Raw genomic sequence first — 22,038 nt, 5'->3', positions numbered from 1 at the left:
GGGAGCTAGATCTCTACTACTCTGGGTTTCGTCAAAAACAATAACAAGGTTCTGATTCTAAAACTCTTCTTTGTCTGACACCAAGTTTCAACTCCAGGCCCAAATCAATCTTTTAATCGTTAACGATCGAACGAGGGATCCTTAAGCTAGTAATTGATATTAGAACAAATCTAAAGTTGTAATCCACTGATTCTAAGGGGAAAATACCTATCAATTTTGTGCATTCTATTCCTTGTCCTAAATGTTAGGTAGGAATTTTTTTTTTTTTGTGTGTACAAGTGGTTAAAGGAAGTTCTTCAAACTAATAAAGTGGATTTGGACAGGAGATTATTTGAAATATTTACTGCAGTATTTTTTATAATATAATATATGTGAGATTTAGAGATGATCAAAAAAATAAAAGAGTTAATAGAAAAATGTGTTTGTGATGCAAATAAATAATTTTCCTTTCCTTTTTATAAATAACATGATATCCAAACAAACCTAGTCCTTATTATTCATTAGCGATTGATGGCGTGACAACTTCATAGCAATGGCATCACAATCTAAAGGAATGAAAGGTATCCATGTGTGTGTCCAAATGCACAAAACAATAATCATTGATGAAAGTGTGTCTATCATATCAACCACAATTTTGTTTTATTTTTTTGCTTTTCTCTTTGCTCGGTCCATCAAGATCAAGTTGAAAGATTGGAACTTTGCCTTTAAATAAATTCCAAAATCCCGTAAAGAACTCCATTTTAGTAAAATTCGAATATGAAACTAACATAACACAAACATTCATCAAGGATAGACCACAGATGGGCTAATAGTTCATACTTTCTTAAGTATGAATCCCGTCACGATGTTTTGGTGTTTTTTTTTTATCGACACGATAATTCATATTTTACTCTTACTCCTAAATGATCTAATAGTTGATACTTTTTTAACTATGAATTTGATTTGTTTTAACCCCATGCCCAACTTGATGTTTCGTGTTTTTTTTTTCTTTTTAATCGACACAATAGTTCATATTTTACTCATACTTCTTCTAGATGGTCTAATAATTGATACTTTCTTAAGTATGAACCTGATTTGTTTTAATCCCATGCCCTACCTTAATGTTTTGGTGCTCTTATTTCATCCAACACGATAATTCATAATTTACTTTGCTCCTACTTTACATTAAAGGAAAGGGATATACCAAAGGAATTCATAAAGATCTGGAGGGGATTTTATTGTCATTGAAGTGCATTATGCACTTTGTAACAAAATGTTACAGGAAGGAGCCTGGATAAGAATGCAATTCTGCCTCTTCTTTTTTTTTTTTTTTTTTTCATGGATTGATGTTTCGGTGTTTATTTGACATTTTAGCTGCTATGTCATAAAATAAAAGGAGTACATCCCATAACCGCGGTCCAGTATAAATGGGCCGTCATGGACAGCCCGTAACTTTAACGCATCTGTAGTACATTCTAGGCTATGTACGAGGAGGAGGTTCACGCTTCACAGCAAATAAAAGGAAGACTGTAGTTCAGCCGGTTACTCTGTCGAAGTTCATCCATAGATTTTCCATTTCTCGGATTTATTATTTCACGCTTTCTCTGGTAAGCTCTCTCACTCCAATTATAATCCAATCTTCGTGCTTCTACATTTATATGGTTTCTTTGTTTTTTTTTTTCTCCTTATGATTTTGTGCCATGCTTCAGTAAATTTTTGTTTATTGGTGATTAAGTATTAACTTTGTCTGCCTCTTTTTTTTTTTCTTTCTTTTTAAAGTTGTTATATTTTGAAAAAAAAAGTAATTTTCTGCTTTTTTACTTTTTTTAGGAGTTTTTTTTTTTACTGGTGATACAAAGTTGTGATCTTGCTAGAGTTTTCTGGGGAGTTGGCTTACTGCTTTTACTTTTTTTTTTTTTTTTTTGTTTTTCTCAAAATCCTTTGTTTGGATTTTAGGTGATAAAATGGTCATGATGAAGAAAAGGAAATAACTTGTACGTTATAATTGTCATGATGAAAAAAGACTGATAATCAAGGGAAAATATGATGAGGAATTTCTTTTTCTTATATTGATCATGAAAAGTGGGTTGCATTTACTTTTTCTTTCAACATATAAGCCTGAATCTCCTGGTGAATAAAAATAAAATAAAAATAAAGGTCAATGTAAAGCATAAACTGATGAAATTAAACTTAAGTTTTCTCTTTGTCCTATTTTCTGTGAATACTTCGTTAATCGGTACTAATCTGCTGCTGAGAAGTATAGGTGGATATGGCCGAGTCTGCAGCACCAGCAGTTCCAAGTGACGAGTTGTTGGAATGGCCAAAGAAGGATAAGCGTCGATTTTTACATGCTGTGTACCGCGTTGGTGATCTTGATAGGACAATCAAGTATGAAGTTTTACTGCTTATGGGAAAAGAAAAGTAGCTGACCATTGTTGAATATGGGATTTTGTAGTTTTATTCTGTTCTTAATGTGTTGAATGGTGACTCTGGCGTCGTAGGTTTTATACGGAATGCTTTGGGATGAAGCTGCTGAGGAAGAGAGATGTTCCTGAGGAGAAGTATGCCAATGCTTTCCTTGGTTTTGGCCCTGAAGACTCTCACTTTGTGGTTGAGTTGACATACAGTAAGTTTAGGATCCTAATGTTTTTGGTAATTTGGTGCTTACTGCCATGAGGATGGGTATAGTATACATTATGCACTTGATTGCGGTATATTGTGCTTATTGTTGCTCCTACTTTTTGTAGCGGGGTATGCTGAATCTTATTGATCAATACAACAAGTGGTATGCAAAAATTGAACTTTTAGGGGAAAGTAGCTTTGGTATTTACTTGCAATCTTGCATGTCTTCTGTATGTGAGGGGAATTGGTTTCTTTATGCATTTCTTCAGCCTATGGTGAGTGAATAATTGCAGATGGTGCTTTTAATATAAGAGAAAAGGGTTATGAGATCAAGCGTCAATTAGAAGTGTGTCGTCATTGCACATTGGGAACAAAACCTTTTATGTAAAGGATCTGATGTCATCTCTGGGTTGTTCTTTCTGGTGCTTACCTGCAGATTATGGGGTCGACAAGTATGATATTGGTAGTGGCTTTGGCCACTTTGCCATTGCAACCCCAGATGTAAGTGCCTCTCTATTGGTTGATTTACTTTCTGCAATCTAGTTTTTTGTTAGCTTGACTTCTTTTGATGCATTTGTTTGAAGGTATACAAACTTGCTGAAGATATAAAGTCTAAGGGCGGAACCATCACAAGGGAGCCTGGACCTGTGAAAGGTGGTAAAAGTGTCATTGCGTTTGCCAAAGATCCAGACGGTTACCTCTTTGAGCTCATTGAAAGAGGGCCTACTCCTGAACCACTCTGTCAAGTAATGCTTCGAGTGGGTGATCTTGAACGCTCTATCAAGTTCTATGAAAAGGTATCTTGAAGTTAAAGTGCCTATTACAACTCCTTATTGAAGCTGCTTCTCAATTTACTGTTTCACTTGGATTGCATCTTCCATATTCAATGGTTCTTCAATATTACACTGTCCAATGTAATGACGTGTATGGTTTTGCATAGGCATTGGGGATGAAGGTGGTGAAGAAGACTGATAGACCGGAACAGAAGGTTGTATTTGTTTAAATGTAGATTTTTATTTTTTATTTATTTATTTTTTCACCTAGGATATGGATCTTACCTACCAAACTAAACCTCCATGCAGTACACCATAGCAATGCTAGGATATGCTGAGGAGCAAGAGACAACTGTGCTGGAATTGACATATAATTATGGTGTGACAGAATACACAAAAGGCAATGCATACGCACAGGTTTTTATTTGCCTTCTGAAACTCGAGTAATTCTTTGTCGGGATGCATATTGTTTTCTACCTTATTGAGAGCTGTTATGTTTGCACCAGCTTGCAATAAGCACTGATGATGTTTATAAAAGTGGTGAGGTTGTAAATGTTGTAACTCAAGAGCTTGGAGGGAAGATTACCAGGCAACCGGGACCAATTCCTGGAATCAATACCAAGATTGTGTCTTTTGTTGACCCAGATGGTTGGAAAACAGTAAGTGATTTAGACATTAAATGAACCAAGTTGCAACCAAAATTTGGAGGTTGAACGGTTTGAATGTTGCCATGCACATTTGAGTTACAAGTCTTACCTTATCAGATTATAATGTATCATCTTTTGTTTGAGTTTCCTCCTAAATTGGCGAAAATAAGTGGTTCTTTGGAGCTAATACATCTTTTTGATTCTGAAAGCCTAAAAAGAGAACAAGCGAAAACAATTGAGATGGCTAAATTTTGAAGGTTTATTGTATGAAACACATAGGATGCACAGTGCACACGTTCTTTGTCAAATGTGTTTTATAGTTTAATGATTGAAGATCCTGTATAAATAATCTTTGTATGGTCTATGTTCTTTGTCTAGTTTTGCTTTAAAATGCGCTACCATCATCATATTGAAAGCTCATCAAATTCGTTGTTTTCTTTTAACAGGTTCTGGTTGACAATCAAGATTTTCTGAAGGAGCTTGAAAAGAAAGACTGACTATGTTATGAAAATGTTTCTGGATGGATCAGATAGACTTGCTTTGAACTAGGAGATAAATAATGCCTGCAGCTTTAGCTATTGTGTAACTGCAGTGCAATGCTTGTGTTTTGATGCTATGTCAACTGGCCCTGTATTTAAAAGATATGATTTTGGAACAGTTACTTCAGTCTCTGTTGATATTGATATTAGTTTGCTGTTCTTGTGATGGTAAAATAGTGCCGATGATTTGCAGTAACTTCATTTAAAATTGAAGTGAATGTTCTATCACCATCTCTACAACTGAAAACTGGTGCATGCCCATGACCATCTTTCTTGATTCTTATGACTGATTTAGTTGTTTTAGTCTGCAAGCAGTGGAGGAAATAGTTGTATTGTTGCTAACATTTAACAGACGAACTAAGAATATGGACATGCGATGGCTCGTCAGCACCAAAAATTACACGTTTAATTATCAACCAGTTGTCTACTTTCATTCCTTGGATACTTCCATGTGTCAAGGAATTCCCCAGCCCCTACCATTGGAAGATGCAATTGGTCAAGACAACATGAGTTATCTGGCTCTAGAACAGGAAAGACATCAGAGTCCAGCTGCTTCAGAGAAGAAGGGCCAAATTTCCTCAATTTTGGGGCTTCTTTAGGAGCACAAAGTTCAATGAATTGCCTCGAGTTACAACATAAGAAAATCCTGTTCTGCAGAGTATGAGCATTCTGTTGCTTACACATTGAGACTGAAACTTTCCTAGGAAGATGAAAAGAATTAAATACGATAGATATATTGTCAGGGTAAGCTTGGCATCCAATCTTGTTTGCTCTTATCATATGTAGGGAAAAGTCTTCCCAGAATACTTGAAAGACTGTATACGCACAGATATGAAGCTGAAACCTTCCTTTGTACCATGGAAATCAAAGTAATAGTCTGATCAAATTTTGTAGGGGCATTCATTTATAGAGTTGTGTCAATTGGATAGCAACCAAGGACACGAAGGAATTTTGCAATTTCCTGCAGGAAGAAGTGAAAGAAAGCACTTAGAACCATGCTTACATGAGGCCTCAAAAAACATATGAAAAAAAAAAAAAACACGAGAGATGGTGTAGAAAGAAATTTCCAGGTATTTGGCTAAAGCAAACATTTAAACAAATGGCAGTATAAATGATCTTTATTTTCATCACCCACCCCCAAGCCTTTCAGCAGTTATCGGCGGCAGCTCGGCCTTTCAGAGTCAGAAGGGAACAAATGGAAAACAGTCCATAAGCCTTCATAATTATAACATTCATTTTCAGAAATCAAAAGAGAAAACAATCTTCTGACTGCTCTTCAAGCAGCAAAACACACATACATCAGATCTTGGAACACAGATGACTATCTCATGGTATTTGCCCATCCACTTAAGGAATATGAATATGATAGACAGAGAAAGCAACAAGTCATTAGGAAGGCATAATACCAACCTGGAGATGTGCCAGAGCATACTGGGCTCGAGGCTCTGCCATAGATGCTTCAAAATCGACATAAAAGAGGTAATCAAAATACCTGCCATCAGATTGGACAATCGAACCACATAAGAATGGATGAATCTTTTGGGTATACAAAGCGAAGCAAAACAGGCCATTTTTTGGAATTTGTTTCACTGCATCATATCGTCCATTTATGCCGGCCATTGCAAGAAAAGGCTGTTTGAAGTTACGAGTCACTCCGAGTTTGCAGCTAATCTCTCTCTCTCTCTCTCTCTCTCTCTCTCTCATTTTTTAAGTTGATAAATACAGGATTTAAGGCAAATAGAAGAAGCAACTCAAGTTTTGAGTGTAAGCAGAAAAGTATTTGTCAGGAATACATCACTTTGCTAACAAGCTTTGTGGGAAAGAAACTTGACATGCTTTCATGCGTCACATGGACCAGAGACACAATTTTAGAGGCTATTAAGGCTTTCCAAACTGGAGTAACCCTAGAAAAAGGAGGCTGCAATGTGAACCCTGATATTGGAAAATTTTAAGAAAATGGTAATAAATGCATCTCATGATAGCGTCAAGGCAAAAAGATGAGGAGAAATTATCAAAAGTTTCAACGAAACTATTGCACTTTAAGAAATTATTAACATTTCATAATTTTGAATAATTTTTATATGTCATAAAGAAACATCTTCACTAAAACATTGTTGTCAACTGTCAAGATGATTGTTACATTAAGATGCAAAAGTCTTAATTTTAGCCTCCCTAACCATTACAAGTTGTTCATCCACCTTACTTCTCTAAGTCAGATCATGAAACTATGACCAATATATATACAGCATCAAATTTACTCATAGAACTGTAAATGCCACATAGCTCCACGGAGGTCTCTAAACTCAGTTGGAAAAACTCACTTGGCACTACCCTTGTTAGAGTCATCAACAATCCTTAGCGGCCTATATCTTTGTGGTCGGCTCTCAATCTGCATTTGCATTTTCCATTGAAATCAATGTCAAAAATTTGGTATTAAAAAAAATGACTCTTAATATACCATGACTTTAAGGTTACCTTGGACAAATTAATGTTCCTCAAAGCAAAAACTGCTAATGCTTTAAATAGTACCCCAGGCCCTTCTTCTAGGCTGAAGACAATGCTAGTCTGGAAGTAAAACGAATGAATATCTTCAATCCATGCAACTACAAACATATATTAACATCATTGGTATGATTATACCTTATGGGGCCTATCACTGCCTGGGATTATAGGTTCTCTCGCAAGTATCAGAAAACGGGTAATATTATCAGTGTCATCCTGGTCAGTGCATTGCAATCAAATATTAATGATCAACCAATAAATGTAATCGATTGACGAAAAGGAATTTCAAGCATGGCAGACTCAAAAAGTTCCGTTCACTGATATACTAATATCTACTCTTGTCAATTATTAAATGCCAGTTAAATTTGCAATATCCTGACATCTAAATATTTCTGGATATTGTAAACATAGGATTAGTTCGCATGCATCAGGTGCTTCTAGAAGAAATACACATGCCCTCGTTAGTTTCACCTATATGTGAATTAATGTCTATTTGGATGTTCTAAACCACAAACTCTGACTGTAAATGTGATTACTATGTTGATGACATACGTGTGAAATTCATGACCCAAAATTTCACGTGACATCAACAGCTATTGTGCAAAAACAAGGTAAACCGTGGAAAAAAAGGAGACGAATAAAAAGGAAAAGGCAATAAAGCCAAAAAAAAAAAACCACAATAGAACAGGAATGCGAGCCTTGGAACCTACATTTTTCCATACTCCCAATTTCAGAGGGCTGAAAAAGTAAATAAAGAAATGGAACTAATAACTTATCTAACTTATTAGAGTTTTCATACTCACAGATATTTGAGTAGAACAAAAGCAAGAGCAGTTGGCCTATTTTATGCAATATTAACGGACCACATTCCACTTTACATGTTTAAACCCCTTTTTGTCAAGAACCAATTACTCTTTAAAAAGATAAGTATCAAATCTCAATTTGGAGGAATACCCACCCCCCCTCCCCCAAACAAAAAATTCTAAACATTTCTATTTGAGTTACATTATTTTGGGGTGGTATAGTCTACCATAATTCCAAAAAAAAAAAAAAAAAAACTCTCAAAGTGCAAAAGTAAAACATAAAGATACATAAAGCGTTGATCCCACCCTCTATTTCTTCCTTTGCAAACCTACAACTAACCAAGTCCTTCTACTTGCCTTGTTCCTATACATATTCAAAATTTTCAAATTCTGTACAGCTTAATACATGACAAAACTTAAAAAAAATGACTTATCCACTTAATGGATGAGTTATGCATTACATGGGATCATCAGTCCAATCTAATATGCATGAAATCCAGATGCTTTTGCAGTCAGAATGATCCTCAAATTATATGTGAAGCATTGTCATCTTTCTAAAACTCAAAGACCAGAACATCTCTATATACTGCCTAAAAAAAGCCCAAGGTCATTGGCTTTGGTACATAGAACAACTGGTCAAAGCCTAAAGAACGTCACTTTATCTCAAGCAACCATGGTGGCAAATTTAGAAGCAGAAAACTTTAAAGCAAGGGCCATGATGCCATCATATAGTTCACCAGCAATGAGCAGCATAAAAAGATAAAATGTGGATACTGCAAAGTAATGGATACAAAGATCAGATACTGTGGTCACCTGAATTCTTTCAGCTAGAACATCAAGCCCATAAATTTCTGCAGCTCGCACACTTGCAATAGCTCCGGTATCCCTCACACGTTCAGCTGCTGTAATCTGTCCCAGGCATTAATCTGATTTATTGTCAAAAGCTCAAACACGTAAGAAGCCTTGAACAGAATACCTGAGCAGCGCCAGCAGAATCGTTGGTGCTGACTTTTGTAACACCTAACTTGTTTAGTGTCATCTCGCATTGATCAAGGGCCTGAAAACACAACAAATAGTTTTTGTTTCTCATTTTCGTGGTGTATCCGAGTCAAAGTGCTGAAACTAACTATCAACAGATCCAATTTGCAGCTATAAAGTAAAATATTTTGTACATTATTTTTTCAAACACTTTTTCTTTTTCTATGAAAATTCATCCCTTTCAGAGAGACAATAATAGTCATCAATACTGGTAGACCTTAATTAGACTATGATTTTCTGGTATCTTAAAAGCAACTACCTTGGCGTCTAGATGAATAATTCAGAAATATGAACTTGGGTATATTTACTAATTAACTTCATTCACATTGATGAGGCCTAAACCTTACTATATGGTGCATCACTGGCTTTTTTCTCAACCAGCATGGAGAAGAAGGGGGAAGAATATTGCTCATGAGAATGAAATACTTACCTGAGGATGGCTTAAAACACGCTTTAGCTCCTCTTTTCTAACGCCAGGCAATCCAAGGAGGCAGTGGTTTACGACCAACTGCACTTCCCCAACTATGTGCAGCCTGTGAAAAAGGAGTAAGTCATAATTACGGTGGATACTCCCACCAACAGAATTTTCGATGGGTAGTACAGCTTTGTCCACTAACCACAATTCAACTGCCTGAAAGAGGAAAATTGATACAAGAATTACGTTTTAAACATCAACTAACAAACAATATTTAAACAGAGATTGCAAACAGCAAAACCTTGAAGACAGCCTCAAATTCATCACATGGTACAGTCTCACATTTGGGGTATGCTTTAAGTGCAGCAGCCTCACTATATGCACCTGGAAGCCCCTACACGAGGCAAGAAAGATCAGTCATGCAAGTATAACATTCTGAAGAGGTGATGAAATGTGCCAAGCCTACCTGATAAGCAACCCGCACCTTGGAACCATCACTTAGAGAAGAAGAAAGATCAATTGCAGACAATGGTCCTGCAATTGAAGCTTTCTTAACTAAAGCACATAAGCTTAAATGGAAAATGTGAACCATAAATGCAAGTAATCAGATGCACTAACTGATGAGATTTTTATAGTCCTGCATTCTTGCTACTGAAGCTATACTATCAAACATATACCTAACAAACTTCACAAGTATTTTGACAAAAAAAAAAAAAACTTCACAAGTAGGATATAACAGAATATCGAACTCATCGCTAGTTATAAATGTGGATAGAATATTGCTTAGAAATTTTAAGTTCCCATATCAAGCATTGGAGCCAGAGCATTGGAACGGGTGCCCCAAACATAGTTATTTTGCTCCTCATAGCTCATCGTGGCTGCAAATAATCAATTCTTACTCCTTACACATTATGCTATCTGTCATGTGCATGCCAAAAATTATAAATAGACAACTTTTTTTTTCCACCTAACATTGCTAAATTGAAATTCTTTACTATTTTTAAAATTGGTAGAGAAGGGGACTCCAGGATATTAGTACAATTCTTTCTCAGCAGCAAGAAGCACAGTACCAACCAAATGGAAGGTGGGCCACAAAGGAAACACCACAACAAGTGTAAAATCCTCACCTGGCATGAGACATGACATGAATTACTTGGATGACCAAGAGACCTGCCGGAATCCAATAAGCTTTACAGAATTATGCAGAAAACTAATCAACACACGTTTCCACTAAGGCAAACATTCAGATTCTAATCTAAATACAACTATCAAGCTTATTCTACAATCTACAACAGAAAGTTCCAATCTTTTTTAAGAATTAAACACGGTCAGCTGCACTTTAAACTCACAAATCAAAATTGCCCCCAGAAAACTAAAGAATTGTTTCACCTAAATGCCAAAACATAAAAGGGCTGATATTTTCTTAATTAAGTTACTCACTTGGGAGAGATTGTAAATCTCTGTGAAATCCCCTTGCCTCTGTGATCTGAGTCTCTCCATTTCCATCAACAGAAGGCTTGTCATTTTCCTCTACTGGTGTAGTTGCCGTCTGCGTCTTTGTCAATACACCCCCCAATCTACATTCCCATTTGTTCTGCACTCTCAAATTCAACAAATTCCTAGACCCAGATTCTGAAAGACCAATTTGTTTGGAGTAATAGTAGCAATGACGGTGATTATTATTGGTCGCACAACAAGCCTTGCAGATTGGTACACCCTTTATACTAGCCATCATTAGTTTCTGTACCAATCCCTATTCAAATTCTTTATTCTGGTATTACTAGCTACAGTATCAATCCCAAAGCAGAGATTCATGAGAGAGGCAAAAAGACACACTTTTTATTTGTTTTATTCAGTAAAAGGCCCTCTCTTTTTCTGGTGGGGTTGAGTTCAATCAAAAGTGATCACGTTTCTAAGAAAAACCCATTGGAGAGAAAAGGACATTGTTGACAACATAAGAAGAGGAAGAAAGGACCTAGGAGAAATGGTTGTTGAGTAAATGCAGAGGAGTGGCGGCCCGAGTTATAGCGGTAATGTGGGTAAGAGACGTATCGAATATGGAAGAAACTTTTAATTGCACAGAATTTGCTGTAGAGAAGACCTGAGACTGCTGACTATGAGTAATTAGAGAGGAACAGGGAGAGGGAGTCGGTGAGCAGAATGTTGGTAACACGTTTCCAAAGAGTAGAGAAGAAAAGAAGAGTTAAAAAAAAAAATAAAAAAATGCAGCAGCAGTCGGCAATGGTTCTCAAGTGGAAATTGGGGAGAGAGGCTGAAAAGAAAAGATGGGATTGGATTTGGATCTTTATGCGAAAAAAAATGCAGCTGCAGTCAAGTGTATTCAAGATTAATTTTTTTCTGCTTGGGAAAAAAAAAGTTAAAATCCTAAATCTACGTAAGATTCTCTCTATACCCAATCTTTTAGACAAGGCAACAAAATTAATATGCAGTCCAGTTTTTGCATGGTTTAGACTTTTAACTATTCTTCTTTCCTATCTGGAAGAATCATACTTTTAGTCTAAGTTTGGCAACCTTATCCATGTGATATATATTATTATTAAAAGTGGTGAGGAAATTAACACACCTAATCTGCGTCTAACCAAATTCAAAAAAAATTTTGGTCGAACCTATTATATATAATTATTATTTATTTTTATATTTATATATTTTTTCTATTTGATCTTGTCTATCGTCTCTTAAATTTATTTTACTTTTCCTAATTAATCTCGTATATAGCACTCGTTAGACAAATCAATAAATATATACTCTGCGACATTTACAATTTAACACAATAAAAAAATATTTGACAAAATTTGCTTTCTTATATTACGATTTTTTAACCCAAAAACCAGAATTTTGGAGCAGAGACGTTAGTCTTTAGATTAATTTTCTCAAATTGAAAATCAATAGTGAAGTCATATTCTTTGCATATACTCTCTGACATCTCTGCTAATTTGATAAGAGTACGGAAAGTATGCAAATAAACAATCCAAACTTTCAGTATACACAAAGACATGTAATAATCTTTGTTAATTCCGAAGAAATATACTCGTACCTATGTAATGATCTTGTATCCAAATTTAATTGTTATATTGCTCTTGCGGGTTCAAATTATAGATCTATTTCTTTATTATTTTTTTAATAGAAGGACAAAATGTACACCATTTCACTACTACGCTAATGTTTAACGTACATCTTGATCGATAAATATGTTACTTCGTTAATCAATTATCTTAGTGAGGTACGTAAATATAACACTAAAGCTAATATAAGCGGAGGGATGTTACTAAACAAGAATGATTGAATTAATTAAACTTGCTAATATGTGTAACGATGAAAGGTAAGTAGTATAATTTTACCGGAATAGAGGAGTAATATGTTTTGAGTCTAAGATGAAAGATGAATCAACTTACTCGATATTCGAACCGAGTTCAACTTGATAAAAACTCAATCAAATTTGATTTCTCGATCAATCAAACTAAATTTGAACGGTGTTTTACACTCGATAATATTCAAAGTCGATAAAAAAAACTCACTCGTTTGAGTTTTATTCATCAAATAAATAAGTTACATTTGAATAAAATTTTAAGTTCGTTAACGCAATCACATAAGTTTGAACACTAACACTAGGGCATTGGATTTGATTAGCTTAGTTTACACCCTTTTGCTAGTCATTCAATAATAAATGAATGGGGGCCATTGAGAGGTTGGCGTATGGCTCTGCTTTGTCTATGTGTTATGCTGTGGTTTACCCTCAACATCCAGGAGTCCAAATCTGATGCAGCAGAATCGTACAACATAAGCATTCATGGGGCAAACAAAAAGAATTCATGGGGAGAAAAGGAAACTTTTTGGGTTGTGTTCAAATGACACTATTCACATTGAGCTGACGGATTCGAAGTGGAAGAAAAAGAAAGATCTGTGTTTTCTTTTGCATTTCAACACTGCGCGAATTTGGAAAGTTTGGTAGAGGAGACATTCAGCCAATGTTAGCTCTGTGACATTTCAACTAAACTTTTATAAATGTAAATGTAATTCTTCAGTTATCAATACGTCAATCTGTAATACTACTACTATCTGATTAATAATGAATGATTAGACAAACTGCATCACTATCTGCTGGCGGACTAGGTCCAAAAAGAAATCTTTCAAGTTCTTTATTCATAGTACTTTGCGGACTAGGTCTTGGTCAACTAGCTACTTCATATGATTCAACAAAGAGTTGATTCAAGTGTCTCCTGTTCGCTCACGAAATGAAGTTCCAATTCTTGAATCTTTGCTAGCAGATAGTATTAAATTTGGATTGTGGTGGGAAGAAGGCAACTGCAGATTACTACTGTTACCAGCAACTTCAATGTTGATTTTCTTGGACTGCTGCAAGTCTTCCAAAAAGAGAGTGATAAGTTGGATCTTGGATAAAAATTTCCTAGGAGCTATGATCAGCTTCCTATTTAAGACTTCCTTCCTCCGTTATGGCCTGATTGCTTTCAAGTTGTCTAGTGAGAAAAGATTGATGATCAGTTTCGAGTTTGCATCCCTTGTGTTTGTGTATTGAACGAAGGCTTTCTTAAAGTTAAAAAAAAGAGACATTGCAGGAAGATGAACAAAATAGTCGTCGGGTTGGCTAATTAAGCCCGTTCTTTCGGCCGCTGTTATAGGAAAATGTACGGTAGTGATTTGACATATATAAAACAAAATAGTGATTAAAAAATATATTTATAAAAAACATAAAATTTTTTCTACAGAAAACTATTCTCTCTATTTGACTGTTGTGTCCGGGTAAGAATCTATCCCTTCACGATTAAGCCTGCAAAATTCACCTTCAATTTTGTATAAATCAAACTGAAAGAATGATCCAAAAATCCTGGAATTGTGGTCCTTTGCCACGATGACACTACTACTACTTTCTTTTGTTCTCCAGCGCCAATAGGTTGTGTTTGGATTGCATTTTCCGTCATTTTTCAAGAAAAAATTACTGTAGCGATTTGATATATGTGAGGGAAAAAGGTGATAGGGAAATGTGATCACGGAAAACGACAATATTTTCCGACGGAAACAAGCAATCCAAGCATGGCCCAAGTCATTTTCAATTTAGCCAGGAAGACGTGTTAATCGAAAACAATTCCAATTGTTGCACAACGTGCAACAAGACAATATTGACATTTAAAGTGCATGCTTAAAATAATTCAACTTGAATATTTTTTTTTTTGCTAGGTGAACAGATTAAAAATTCCATTTGGATTAGCTATTTTTGAGGGTATTTTTGAAAAATTTCACTGTAGTAGAATTTTTATAATATATTTCAGAAAATATTTTGGGATATTTAACAGTAAAATAGTTTTTAGAATATATTTTAAGATATTTTTTAAACATTAAAAAAATTTAGACTACTTTTTAAAGTATTTTTAAAAAATTTTAATAATATTTAAAAAATTAATTTTTGAAAAACCCTTGAATCCAAACAGAGGCTAAGATAATAAAACAATTGAAACAAATGGAGGGTTGCTGTGGTCCTGATGTACGGTAAATAATGACGAGGAGCGAGGCATGGAAGATACTGAGGAAAAAGGCGTGATTCACTTGTTCTTTGTTCTTTGGTTCATGGTTCTGGCTGTGACTAGCTGTCAGCTGATGTGTTTGAGTGCGACAAAAGTAAGTAAAGAAGAAAGATAGTACACGTCTCCAATGAAGATTGAGCGGCGGATAGATCACTGTTCTTGTTGACTTGGTCCCATGACATTTGATACGAGAGAAATTAGTTTAGACTGCATTTGAATTTTTTTTTTTTCGAAACGTTAATTTACTTGCATTGATCTATAAAAAGAGAATTTACAATTCGAGCAAAGGCCATCATATGTACAACACGTGTTCAATGACACGAAGGAACAAGAGATTCCTCATCCAACAAAATGCCTAAGGCATATAAGCTAACATTAGCACAAACAGCCACGGATTTAAGTGGGGGCTTAAGCCCCCCCAAGCCGCCGGAAAACCCCCTATATATAGGGGATTCCGGCGGCCAGCCCAGCCCAGCCCAGCCCCCCCACGGTGATCCAGATCTACCATCCTCCATGGCTCCATGAATGCTGCAGAGGAAGTGAAGAAGAGCTGGAAAGCCGCTGCCGTGCTGACTGCTGAGGAAGAAGATGACCCATTTCATTTTGAATTTTTTTTTTTGCCCTCTAAATACAAAACGACGTCGTTTCACTTTTAGTGGAACGACGTCGTTTTGTATAATGAGGGGAAAAAAAATACAAGGCTTCATCTGATGCAAAAGCACGCCGCCAGTGCCAAAGGGCAAACAAGACTCCAACTCCAAGAAGAAGACGCCAGGCTCCAAGAACTCCAAGAAGCTTCAGTTGAGATTCTACCATCCTGCTTCAAGCCTTCAATTCAAGGCTCCAAGACTCCAACTCTCCACCATTCCATTCACATAAATCTTTTAGGTTAGTTTTTTGGTTTAAATTACAATATTCATCTTTATATTTTTGTTAATTATATGTTTAAATTATTTTTGAATTTTGAGTATCTTGATATTAATTTGATTAAGATTAATTTTTATTTAGTTTATGTTAATGTAATTTAAGAATTTGAAAGATTACATTAAAAAATTTAATGATATTAAATTTAAATTAGAAATTAGTTTAGAAATTGTATAGATTTTAGGTTGTATTTAGTTTTTAAAATTTTGTTAGTTTTATATTTGAAATTTTAAGAATTAATTATGTGAATTAGAAATTTTGAATGTAAATATAAATTCAAAATTTTATGAGATTGAATTAGAGATTATATGGGTATTTAGTTGTACCTTATTTTAACTTTTTGATAATTTTATATAATGAATTTTATAAATTGAGAAATATAAGTAATATGAATTTATTATTAAATTAAAGAATTATTTATATGAATTTTAAATTAATTGATTATTGAATTGCATAATTTTATTGAATTTAACCACAATTATTTAATTGTGACAGAAAATGGAGAGATTCTTTAAACCTAAACGAGTCCGTAGTGGTGAATCTTCAAATGAGCCTAATATTAGTGAACCAGTTCAAAATCAATCTTGTGTGGAATTGAATTTAAATGATATTGTTAGTGATCCGGGATTACGAAAATCAGTTGAGAAATTTGATATTTCTCTTCGAGACCATGTCCGAAGAGAGTATTTGACTAGGGGATCTTGCCAACCGATTGGCCATATGTATCCAAAAACATCATTTGGTAAACAACATAGAAGTTTCCAAGATAGTTGGTATCAAAAGTTTGTATGGTTAGAGTATAGCATATCGAAAGATGCGGCGTTTTGCTTTTGGTGCTTTCTTTTCAAAACACAAAATAAGGGAGGTCGATATGCAGAGGATGCCTTTACAAAAACGGGATTCAATAATTGGAAAAAGGCAATGGAAAGATTTAATGAACATATTGGAGCTGTGAATAGTTGCCATAATGATGCTAGAATACAGTTTGAAAGTTTTCAAGATCAAAGGCATAGTGTGTCAAATGTGCTACGATCTTGTGGGCGCGAAATAGATATTGCATATCGCACCCGTTTAACTGCTGCTCTGGATGTGACCCGCTTTCTTTTGAAGCAAGGATTGGCTTTTCGTGGAAATGATGAGTCAACTAGCTCTTCAAATAGATGCAATTTTCTTGAATTGTTTGAGTGGTATAGCCAGCGAAATACTGAGATTTTTGAGGTTGTAAATCAAAATGCTCCTGCAAATAATCAACTAACTTCTCCAATGATTCAAAAAGATCGGGCACATGCTTGTGCCTCAGAGATCATAAGTGTTATAATCAATGATATTGGAGACAATTATTTTTCCCTAATAGTTGATGAGTCTCGAGACAGTTCAGTGAAAGAGCAAATGGGAGTTGTTTTGAGATATGTGAACAAAGAAGGGCGTGTGATTGAACGTTTCCTTGCAATTGTACATGTGTCTGACACCACATCTCTTTGTTTGAAAGATGCAATTGATTCTTTATTCGCGCAACACGGATTATCATTATCCAAATTGAGAGGTCAAGGATATGATGGAGCTTCAAATATGCGAGGTGAGTTCAATGGTTTGAAGGCCCTTATATTACAAGAAAATTCCTATGCGATGTATATTCACTATTTTGCTCACCAACTCCAGTTAGTTATTGTTGCTGTTGCTAAGGGAAATATCATTGTCAGTGAATTCTTTGTCTATGTCTCTATGATTGTCAATTTAACTGGAGCATCATGTAAAAGGAGAGATCAATTAAGACAAATAGAATATGATAAGATTGTTACACTTTTAGACAGTGGAGATATTATTAGTGGAAAAGGCAAAAATCAAGAAACTAGTTTAGCAAGATCAGGGGATACTCGTTGGGGATCACACTATCTAACATTACTTCGTCTATCCTCTATGTGGGCTTCGGTGATTGAAATATTGGGAAATATACAAGATGATGCCATCACTTCTGACAATAGAGGTATGGCCAGGGGTTTGATTGATAGAATGAATGATTATGAGTTTGTTTTTGCATTGCACCTGATGAAGTATTTATTGGGAATCACAAATGACTTGTCACTTGTTTTGCAACAAAGGGATCAAAATATTGTCCAAGCCATGAGTTTGATTGATACTATGAAATCTCAATTGCAAGACTTTAGGGAAGAGGGATGGCAAATAATTTTAGATGAAGTCAACAATTTTTGTGAGTTGAATATGATTCCCGTGATTGATATGGAAGACAGTATAGCAATCCGTGGCAATGCCAGGCGCAATCGCAGAGGTCAAACCATCACTAATTTTCATCATTATCGCGTGGAAATTTTTTGTGAGGTATTATTTTTGAAATTATTATTTCATTACATTTGTTACTTGTTAGCAGATTTTCTTAGTTATTAATTTTATTATTGTTGTGATGTCAGGTTGTTGATTTAATTATACAAGAGATGAATAATCGTTTCTCGGAAGTTAGCACGGAATTGCTTAGTTGCATAGCATGTCTTGATCCAAAAAGTTCTTTCTCTCAATTCAATGTGCAGAAACTACTCCGTCTTGCTGATTTATATCCTGAAGACTTCTCAAGTAACGATTATTTATATCTTGAGTCTCAACTTCGAAATTATATTTATAATGTGCAACGCGATCCTCAATTTTCAGAAGTTGGAGATTTGGGAAGTCTTGCTCAACAAATGGTTAAAACTGGTAAAAATACAGTTTTTCCATTGGTTTATCATCTGATCCAGTTGGCATTAGTTCTACCAGTTGCGACTGCTTCTGTTGAAAGAGTATTTTCTGCAATGAATATTGTCAAGACTGATTTGCGCAACAAAATGGGAGACGAGTGGATGAATGACTGTCTGGTTGTATACATCGAGAAGGATATTTTTGCAACAATTGAAAATGAGCAAATATTGCAGCGTTTTCAACGGATGAAGACTCGCAGAATGCAATTGCCTCCTCTTCGTTATTCGAGTGCAACAACTACCAATACTTCAAGTGTTAATCAATAACAAATTTTTGGGTATGTATAATTATATGTTTTTATTATTTTTATAATTATTGATTCTAAATTTTACTTATTAAATATATTATTTCGTCACAAAAAAAATTTTTTAATACACTTCAGCCCCCCCAAAAATAAATTTCTGGCTCCGTCCCTGAGCACAAATATCCTTATCATCATAACTAACTAAGAAAAAAGAGCACATTCGAAACAAAGATTTTAAACATAATATATTTTCAAGGATTGTTGTCAATCTTTGAATTGAATTGAAAGATTTGATGAAAAATTCAAATTCGAGCACGCATTATACTTATAGTCTAATACTGAAGGCACAAGATCAAGGCCTCATTGGCTGATCGTGTGTGCTAATTTAAAGCTGTTTTTTGGTTCATTGTCTTTGGCTGAGCCCTCAACTATTGTGTTAGGAAAAAAAAAATTTTAGTTTCTCTTTGTATTTCACATCAAAAGTTTTATAGAGAGTATCTCCTTTTAGTGGTTATAAATATAGTGAATTTAACTGAATTTAAATGTGCTAAAAGCACTAGTTCAAGGGCCATAGACACTATTTGAAGAGAGCTTTACGGGTAGGGCTCATGTCTCGGTCTAAAAGAAATTTTGGTTAGGTATCAAATCTCGGTTTAAAAGAAGTTTTGGTTAGGTATCAAATCAAAAGAGTAGGTTATGAACATTTGGACTGTTAAGCAATTTATACTATTTAGATTCTTTTGTGTATTCAATTTTAGGTGCCTTTTGAATCTTAGAATTATTTTCTAAGTTTTGTACTTTCTCTTTCGTACTCTCTTTCTGTTATAGTTAATTTGCTAATGTTTCGCACGTGGATATATCGCATGTGAACGTAGGTCAATTGGATTGAAATCGAACCACGTATCGCACGATGTACGTGGATGTAGGTTAAGTCAATTGGACCGAATCACGAAAACCGAATCACACTTCGCATGTGGATGTATCGCATGTAGACGTAGGTCAATTGAACCGAACCACGTATCACAAGTGGACGTAGGTCAATTGGATCGAACCACGTAAAATTTTTGTATTTCTCTATTTGATTTATTTGCTTATTTCTCTGTTTGATTTGTTTGCGTTTGCTTTATTTCTCTATTTGATTTATTTGCTCGGGACTAACCCTAACAAAAAGAAAACAAAGAAAGAAAACAAGTCGCAAACTTAATGAACCTTGTGTATTAACTGCAAACAATTTCAGTCTTCATATTCACCTGTCAAAACATTACATGAATAACAAAGGCTTTGTTAATTAGTCTACAGCAACCTACATTTCCGACACATAAACGAATGAGTGAATCAATCCCACTAAACAAATCATACTGGATAACAAATCAATGCTTCCAACTAGCTAACTTGGCAAGACCTAGCTCTGATCAGGCTGAAACAGGCGGATCTATAATCGAGATAATCCACTCCCGATGGGGAAGTATGACATGGGAATTGGGGCACCTTTGGACTTGCTCTTCAATTTTTCTTGATCACTACCCTTTTGCAGCTCCTTGCTTGCCTTGTGGTGGCTGCAGCTTATCATATGATCATCACCTTCGCAAGCAACCTTATGGGAATCTGAGAAGCAAGCGAAGAAGCTGGACAAGAGAGCCATGTTTATCAAAGAAGCTTTTTATATATGAAATCCCTAGCAGTATACTCTAGCTAATGGGGTGAATATACGAGAAACTGAGTCGTAATTTAGTACTGCTTGCTGCAAAAAATTGTTGCTCTTTCCGCTGATGCTTTACTCTCGTGTTGTTTCCTCTATTTATAGTCACAGCTCATATGTATTTTGTGAATGTGGCAGCTACGAAACATCCCCGAATGCCAGAAATGACTTATCCAAGATTTCTTGGCCATTACGTACCTAATTATTGCCAGAACAGTGGTTTCTTCTCGCAACTTCCTGGTAGGTAACCTCTCGATCAACTGATTCCGGACAGTTATGTTGCCTCAGGTACCTTTCAAGTAATAGCTTTAACGATGACTCATTCTACAACTCGGAGTAACACTCCAATTCTGGACTAGGCCACGGATTGCTTATGAAATTTCAAGGAACTCCACGATTCATCACGTTCAATTGTGACTCTGGTTTGACTGGCTACTATATAGATACGTGTCTTATGTTGTCAAAGTCATAGGATTGAGGAGACGCCAAAGGTTTGACATTTTAGCTGATCTCAGATGGTCTATTCAACCAATGAAAAGGAAAAAGGAAGGAACAAGTCAAGAAAAAGAAACCTATAACCTGGGTCAAAATTGTAAGGCTCAAAACTTGGTCCAATTAAGAAAAAAGTAGTTGTATATGTTGACATCATTTTGAGTTGTCTTTTGTATTTAACAGTGACATTTAGGAATTACTAATTTCAAATTGTGCATTGTGGATTAAAAAGCTACGCGCATAAGTAAGAAATGTCAAAGAAATTAAGATAGCCAATTAACTGCGTGGTTTGACTTTGACTAGGATGTGCCATGTATTCACCAATCTCCGCGCAAACTGAATAGTGCCCTTTCTTTGATTGTCATTTCATGCGTAGTATGCGATTCAGGTTTTAGTCAGTTTAGTTAAAAACTTCAGTCTTGGAGGAGGGATCATTCAACCAATTATCAGTTTTAAAGACTTGTTCAGTCATTTAAAGCACATTTCACTTATTTCTTCTTCCTGACAAATGCTGATCAGAAAACTAACAGCCCCATTGAATCGTATTTTTTGGAGAAAAATTATTGTAACATTTTTTTTGAAATGTAATGTATGTGAACTAAAAAGATAGTTAACGATCATGTGTATTAATTGATAGTGTAATGATTGAGAGCTGGAAACGAATCAAACAGAAAAGAGTAAAGAAGAATAGGAAGAAAGAACTGGGGCAAGAATTCAGAAGAGTTCTAACTGACTTTGCTTCCACTCAATACCATATACAATATGTCTAATTCTAACTAGCTGCAATGCCATGTCAGCGAATTCTATCGTTATGATCATAGCAATGTTCGCCCCACAAAACAATCCTAATCAGCAGGATTAATCTGGAATTCTTCAACTGGGAATGGATGACTGCAACAACTTCCTATGTAGCATCTTCAATACTCAAGCCATTACCTGTCCCACCTTCTGCATTTTCCTCATGATTTCTCTCCTAGCAAGATTGTCTCAGGAGAAATTTTTGACTTCTCAGCTCACCAAATGATCCACAATATAGATCCTTCCTTTGTATCCGA

The 22,038-nt window shown here is 35.3% G+C and overlaps 3 protein-coding genes across 11 annotated transcripts; 2 read left to right on the top strand and 1 right to left on the bottom strand.

Annotated features, from left to right (window-relative positions):
* The first annotated feature begins 1,427 nt into the window (after nucleotides 1–1,427).
* Nucleotides 1,428–4,726, top strand: LOC113710157 (lactoylglutathione lyase GLX1-like). 2 transcript variants are annotated; one of them, XM_027232997.2, is made up of 9 exons: nucleotides 1,428–1,586; nucleotides 2,243–2,367; nucleotides 2,481–2,605; nucleotides 3,038–3,102; nucleotides 3,186–3,398; nucleotides 3,542–3,589; nucleotides 3,684–3,791; nucleotides 3,881–4,033; nucleotides 4,468–4,726. In XM_027232997.2, the coding sequence occupies exons 2-9, from the start codon at nucleotides 2,249–2,251 to the stop codon at nucleotides 4,516–4,518; spliced, it is 882 nt and encodes a 293-aa protein (XP_027088798.1). In that variant the 5' UTR covers nucleotides 1,428–1,586; nucleotides 2,243–2,248; the 3' UTR covers nucleotides 4,519–4,726. The 2 variants fall into 2 exon arrangements, with proteins under 2 accessions (XP_027088798.1, XP_071922603.1); XM_072066502.1 differs by having other exon boundaries at nucleotides 1,431–1,586; nucleotides 2,238–2,367.
* Nucleotides 4,727–5,113: 387 nt separating this feature from the next.
* On the bottom strand, nucleotides 5,114–11,654 carry LOC113710155 (arogenate dehydratase/prephenate dehydratase 1, chloroplastic). Of its 6 annotated transcripts, XM_072066499.1 has the most exons (13): nucleotides 10,759–11,633; nucleotides 10,389–10,445; nucleotides 9,785–9,852; nucleotides 9,620–9,712; nucleotides 9,521–9,534; nucleotides 9,334–9,436; nucleotides 8,842–8,922; nucleotides 8,679–8,774; nucleotides 7,201–7,278; nucleotides 7,036–7,125; nucleotides 6,882–6,949; nucleotides 5,971–6,052; nucleotides 5,114–5,521 (listed from the first exon to the last, which is right to left on the bottom strand). In XM_072066499.1, exons 1-13 carry the CDS (start codon nucleotides 11,051–11,053, stop codon nucleotides 5,465–5,467), a joined length of 1,182 nt encoding a protein of 393 aa, XP_071922600.1. In that variant the 5' UTR covers nucleotides 11,054–11,633; the 3' UTR covers nucleotides 5,114–5,464. The 6 variants fall into 6 exon arrangements, with proteins under 6 accessions (XP_071922600.1, XP_071922598.1, XP_071922602.1 ...); XM_072066497.1 differs by having other exon boundaries at nucleotides 9,334–9,534; nucleotides 10,759–11,628; XM_072066501.1 differs by having other exon boundaries at nucleotides 9,334–9,534; nucleotides 10,389–10,506; nucleotides 10,759–10,893.
* A 3,925-nt stretch (nucleotides 11,655–15,579) lies between these two features.
* Nucleotides 15,580–18,824, top strand: LOC140014516 (uncharacterized). Of its 3 annotated transcripts, XM_072065448.1 has the most exons (4): nucleotides 15,580–15,764; nucleotides 16,296–17,376; nucleotides 17,959–18,137; nucleotides 18,227–18,824. In XM_072065448.1, exons 2-4 carry the CDS (start codon nucleotides 16,299–16,301, stop codon nucleotides 18,812–18,814), a joined length of 1,845 nt encoding a protein of 614 aa, XP_071921549.1. In that variant the 5' UTR covers nucleotides 15,580–15,764; nucleotides 16,296–16,298; the 3' UTR covers nucleotides 18,815–18,824. The 3 variants fall into 3 exon arrangements, with proteins under 3 accessions (XP_071921549.1, XP_071921550.1, XP_071921548.1); XM_072065449.1 differs by having other exon boundaries at nucleotides 17,290–18,137; XM_072065447.1 differs by having other exon boundaries at nucleotides 16,296–18,137.
* Nucleotides 18,825–22,038: the final 3,214 nt, after the last annotated feature.

Source organism: Coffea arabica, chromosome 9e (genome assembly GCF_036785885.1).
Source record: "Coffea arabica cultivar ET-39 chromosome 9e, Coffea Arabica ET-39 HiFi, whole genome shotgun sequence".
Taxonomy (NCBI): domain Eukaryota; kingdom Viridiplantae; phylum Streptophyta; class Magnoliopsida; order Gentianales; family Rubiaceae; genus Coffea; species Coffea arabica.
This window is presented reverse-complemented; position numbering and strand designations above follow the sequence as displayed.

Coding starts and splice junctions, on each gene's coding strand:
- LOC113710157 (XM_027232997.2), top strand. CDS start 2,249: ATGGCCGAGTCTGCAGCACCAGCAGTTCCAAGTGACGAGTTGTTGGAA. Junction 3,103..3,185: donor TTGCCATTGCAACCCCAGAT/GTAAGTGCCTCT, acceptor ATTTGTTTGAAG/GTATACAAACTTGCTGAAGA. Junction 3,399..3,541: donor CTATCAAGTTCTATGAAAAG/GTATCTTGAAGT, acceptor GGTTTTGCATAG/GCATTGGGGATGAAGGTGGT.
- LOC113710155 (XM_072066497.1), bottom strand. CDS start 11,053: ATGATGGCTAGTATAAAGGGTGTACCAATCTGCAAGGCTTGTTGTGCG. Junction 7,279..8,678: donor TTCTAGCTGAAAGAATTCAG/GTGACCACAGTA, acceptor TGCACTGACCAG/GATGACACTGATAATATTAC. Junction 7,126..7,200: donor GCAGTGATAGGCCCCATAAG/GTATAATCATAC, acceptor TTTTACTTCCAG/ACTAGCATTGTCTTCAGCCT.
- LOC140014516 (XM_072065447.1), top strand. CDS start 16,299: ATGGAGAGATTCTTTAAACCTAAACGAGTCCGTAGTGGTGAATCTTCA. Junction 18,138..18,226: donor GCGTGGAAATTTTTTGTGAG/GTATTATTTTTG, acceptor TTGTGATGTCAG/GTTGTTGATTTAATTATACA.